Raw genomic sequence first — 2,772 nt, forward strand, 5'->3', positions numbered from 1 at the left:
TGCTCACAATGCCTTGCTTTCTTATATACTAGTATGTGTTCAGTGAATTTTGACTGAATTGCTCATCATCCTTGAGACACTTATCTAAGTAAATTCAATGAAGCCTGGAAGTGGGTTTCTTCAGAAAGAATCTACATCAGATTCTGTAAAAGGCTTGGGAACAGCATCAGCTGGGAAGAAGCATTTTAAACTTTTATAATTTTGTCTTAAGGCTTTCTGAACCACCCAGATATATGAATTTGGTTTGCAATCCCAAGTGTATAAATTCTCAGATTCCCTCTCCCCTTCCATTCAGGTTCAAATCAGTTTATTTTACAGTTCTTGGAGTGGGGGGTGGTGGGTGGGGGTTGAGCTGATGGAAAGTGTGGTTTATTTTTCATTCATCCTTACCTTGAGAGGGATTCAGAGTTTAATGGGGGAAGGAGCAGTTTTATTATTAGATTAGCTTCCTTAGCAGATCAAAGCTTTGAGAGACCCAGCCATCAAAGGACTTGAAAATTGAAGCTTAAGGCCCGGTTGGTGCTGCTCAGTGGTTGAGCATCAACCCGTGAACCAAGAGGTCCCTGGTTCAATTCCTGATCAGGGCACATACCTGATCAGGTTGCCGGCTCCATCCCTAGTTTGGGGTGTGCAGGAGGCAGCCAATCAATGTATCTCTCTCATAGATGTTTCTATCTATCTCTCTCCCCTCCTCTCTCTCTAAAATCAATAACATATTTTTTAAAAAAAAGAATAAGAAAATTGAAGCTTAAGTTCATCCAACTTAGATTTTTCCCTCAAGGCATGGCTACCTTTAGTATTCTGCTGATATTCCTGGGCTCCCTCCTTCACTTATTCTTGACCTGGTTACTTTTCTTTCTTATTGGATCTAATAAGAAATTATTACTTACTTATTTTTGAAAATATATTTTTATTGATTGCAGAGAAAAAGGGAGAGGGAGAGATAGAAACATCAATGATGACAGCGTATCATTGATTGGCTGCATCCTGCATTCCCCTCACTGGGGATCGAGCCCACAACCCGGGCATGTGCCCTTGACCAGAACTGAACCTGGGACCCTTTAGTCCACAGGCCGATGCTCTAGTCACTGAGCCAAACCAGCTAGGGCTGTGTAGTGGTTTTTAGAGGAACTAGGCATCTGGTATACCAGGCTGTCAGACCTGGGCTCTATATGGACCTACATGCTACTGTTTTCAGAGCCCCCAGTCCCAGAGTTGGCTCCCATCTAAAGCATCCACGGCTATCGCCACACCACCTGCAGCCTCAGCAGGCCAGCCACTCACCCTTGGACGCGGACGGTGTGGGAGTGCTCCGTGCCACAACCTGGCGGGCCATGAGGTGGGTCGATGGAGACTGAGAGGCCACGTTTGCCATGAGCTGTGGCTGGGATGGAGACTAGGGTGACGGTGTGGGGCAGGTGAGAGCCGGGGGAGTCGGGCAGGATCTGCTCGATGACAGGGGTCACCACAGTCTGGTAGTAGCAGTGCCCGCTGCAAGAGTCACAGACAGTGGGGACCCAAAGAGTGGGGAAAGAGCATCAGTGACCATCAGCATCTCCCCACCCCCAAGTCCCAGTTCCACCACCCTGACTGCTTCCCATGGGAGGAGGAGGATCTTAGCTGCCTGATGGGACTGAGAGCAGAAACTGAGCATGCGCAGCCCTGCCTGTGCCCCTCTTTGATGCTCATTCTGGCTTTGTCTACGCGCTTATCGCGGTATAAGCTGACCAGAAAGAGGCCTGGGGTTAAGTCCAGTTCAGGAGTAAGTCATTAAATGTCCATTTGGGATCAAGCCATGCTGCCCTTGAATCCAGTTTTATCAGTGTTACGTAATAAAAAATTTCTCCGGTCTTTGTCCCTGGTTTCTGGGAAAGAGATTCTAAAGCAGTGGTTCTCAACCTTCCTAATGCTGTGACCCTTGAATACAGTTCCTCATATTGTGGTGACCCCCAATTTCATTGTTACAAATTGAACATAATTAAAGCATAGTGATTAATCACAAAAACAATATGTAATTATATATGTGTTTTCCGATGGTCTTAGGCAACCTGACCCCTGTGAAAGGGTCATTCGACCCCAAAGGGGTCGAGACCCACAGGTTGAGAACCGCTGCTCTAAAGCCTTGGAATAAGAGTCTTTGTTTTTCCTGAGTCCCTCAGATCACACCCGAGTTTATGTTAACAAGATGATTCAGGATGGGGGCTAGTCGCCAAAAAGACCAGCCTTGTGATTAGAAGGTTGGTGCTTTGACCCAGTTCAACCTCCGAGAAGGGGAGGGGGTCTGGAGACTGAGTTCAGGCACGTGTCCAATGATTCTATCCAGTCTGCCTACATAATGAAACCTCAGTAAAAACTCTGTTGAGATGCTGCGGTGGGGAGTGGGGGTCACATGTCCTGCTCCCATTGGGGGGAATGCATAGGACCTTTGCTTTCTGGACCCTCTTGGGCCTTCCCCTTTGCGTTACTTCATCTGGCTGGTTCTGATTTATTTGTATCCTTTATAAAAAACTGAATCCTAACTATAGAACTTTCCTGAGTTCTGTGAGTCATTTAGTGAATTATCAAACCTGAGGGGGTTGTGGGAATTCCTGATCTGTAACCAGCTGGTCTGAAGTGAGAGTGGCCTAGGGACCCCTCAACTTGTCTGAAGTGAAGGTGGTCTTGTTGTGTGAGGACTGGGCCCTAAACTCGGAGGGTCAGTGGTTGGTGCCAGTAATACAACAATAAGAAATCTGAGGCTTTCTCAGTGTGACTCATGTCATATTTCCCTAC

General features: G+C 46.8%; 1 protein-coding gene across 1 annotated transcript in view; it reads right to left on the bottom strand.

Annotated features, from left to right (window-relative positions):
- LIMK1 (LIM domain kinase 1) overlaps positions 1 to 2,772 on the bottom strand; it is a 20,982-nt gene that overhangs the window by 14,276 nt on the left and 3,934 nt on the right. Inside the window, exon 4 of the mRNA XM_015570253.1 lies at positions 1,285 to 1,491. Coding sequence (XP_015425739.1) covers positions 1,285 to 1,491 — 207 coding nt within the window. The remainder of the gene's footprint in view (positions 1 to 1,284; positions 1,492 to 2,772) is intronic.

Source organism: Myotis davidii, unplaced genomic scaffold, assembly GCF_000327345.1.
Source record: "Myotis davidii unplaced genomic scaffold, ASM32734v1 scaffold726, whole genome shotgun sequence".
Lineage (NCBI taxonomy): Eukaryota > Metazoa > Chordata > Mammalia > Chiroptera > Vespertilionidae > Myotis > Myotis davidii.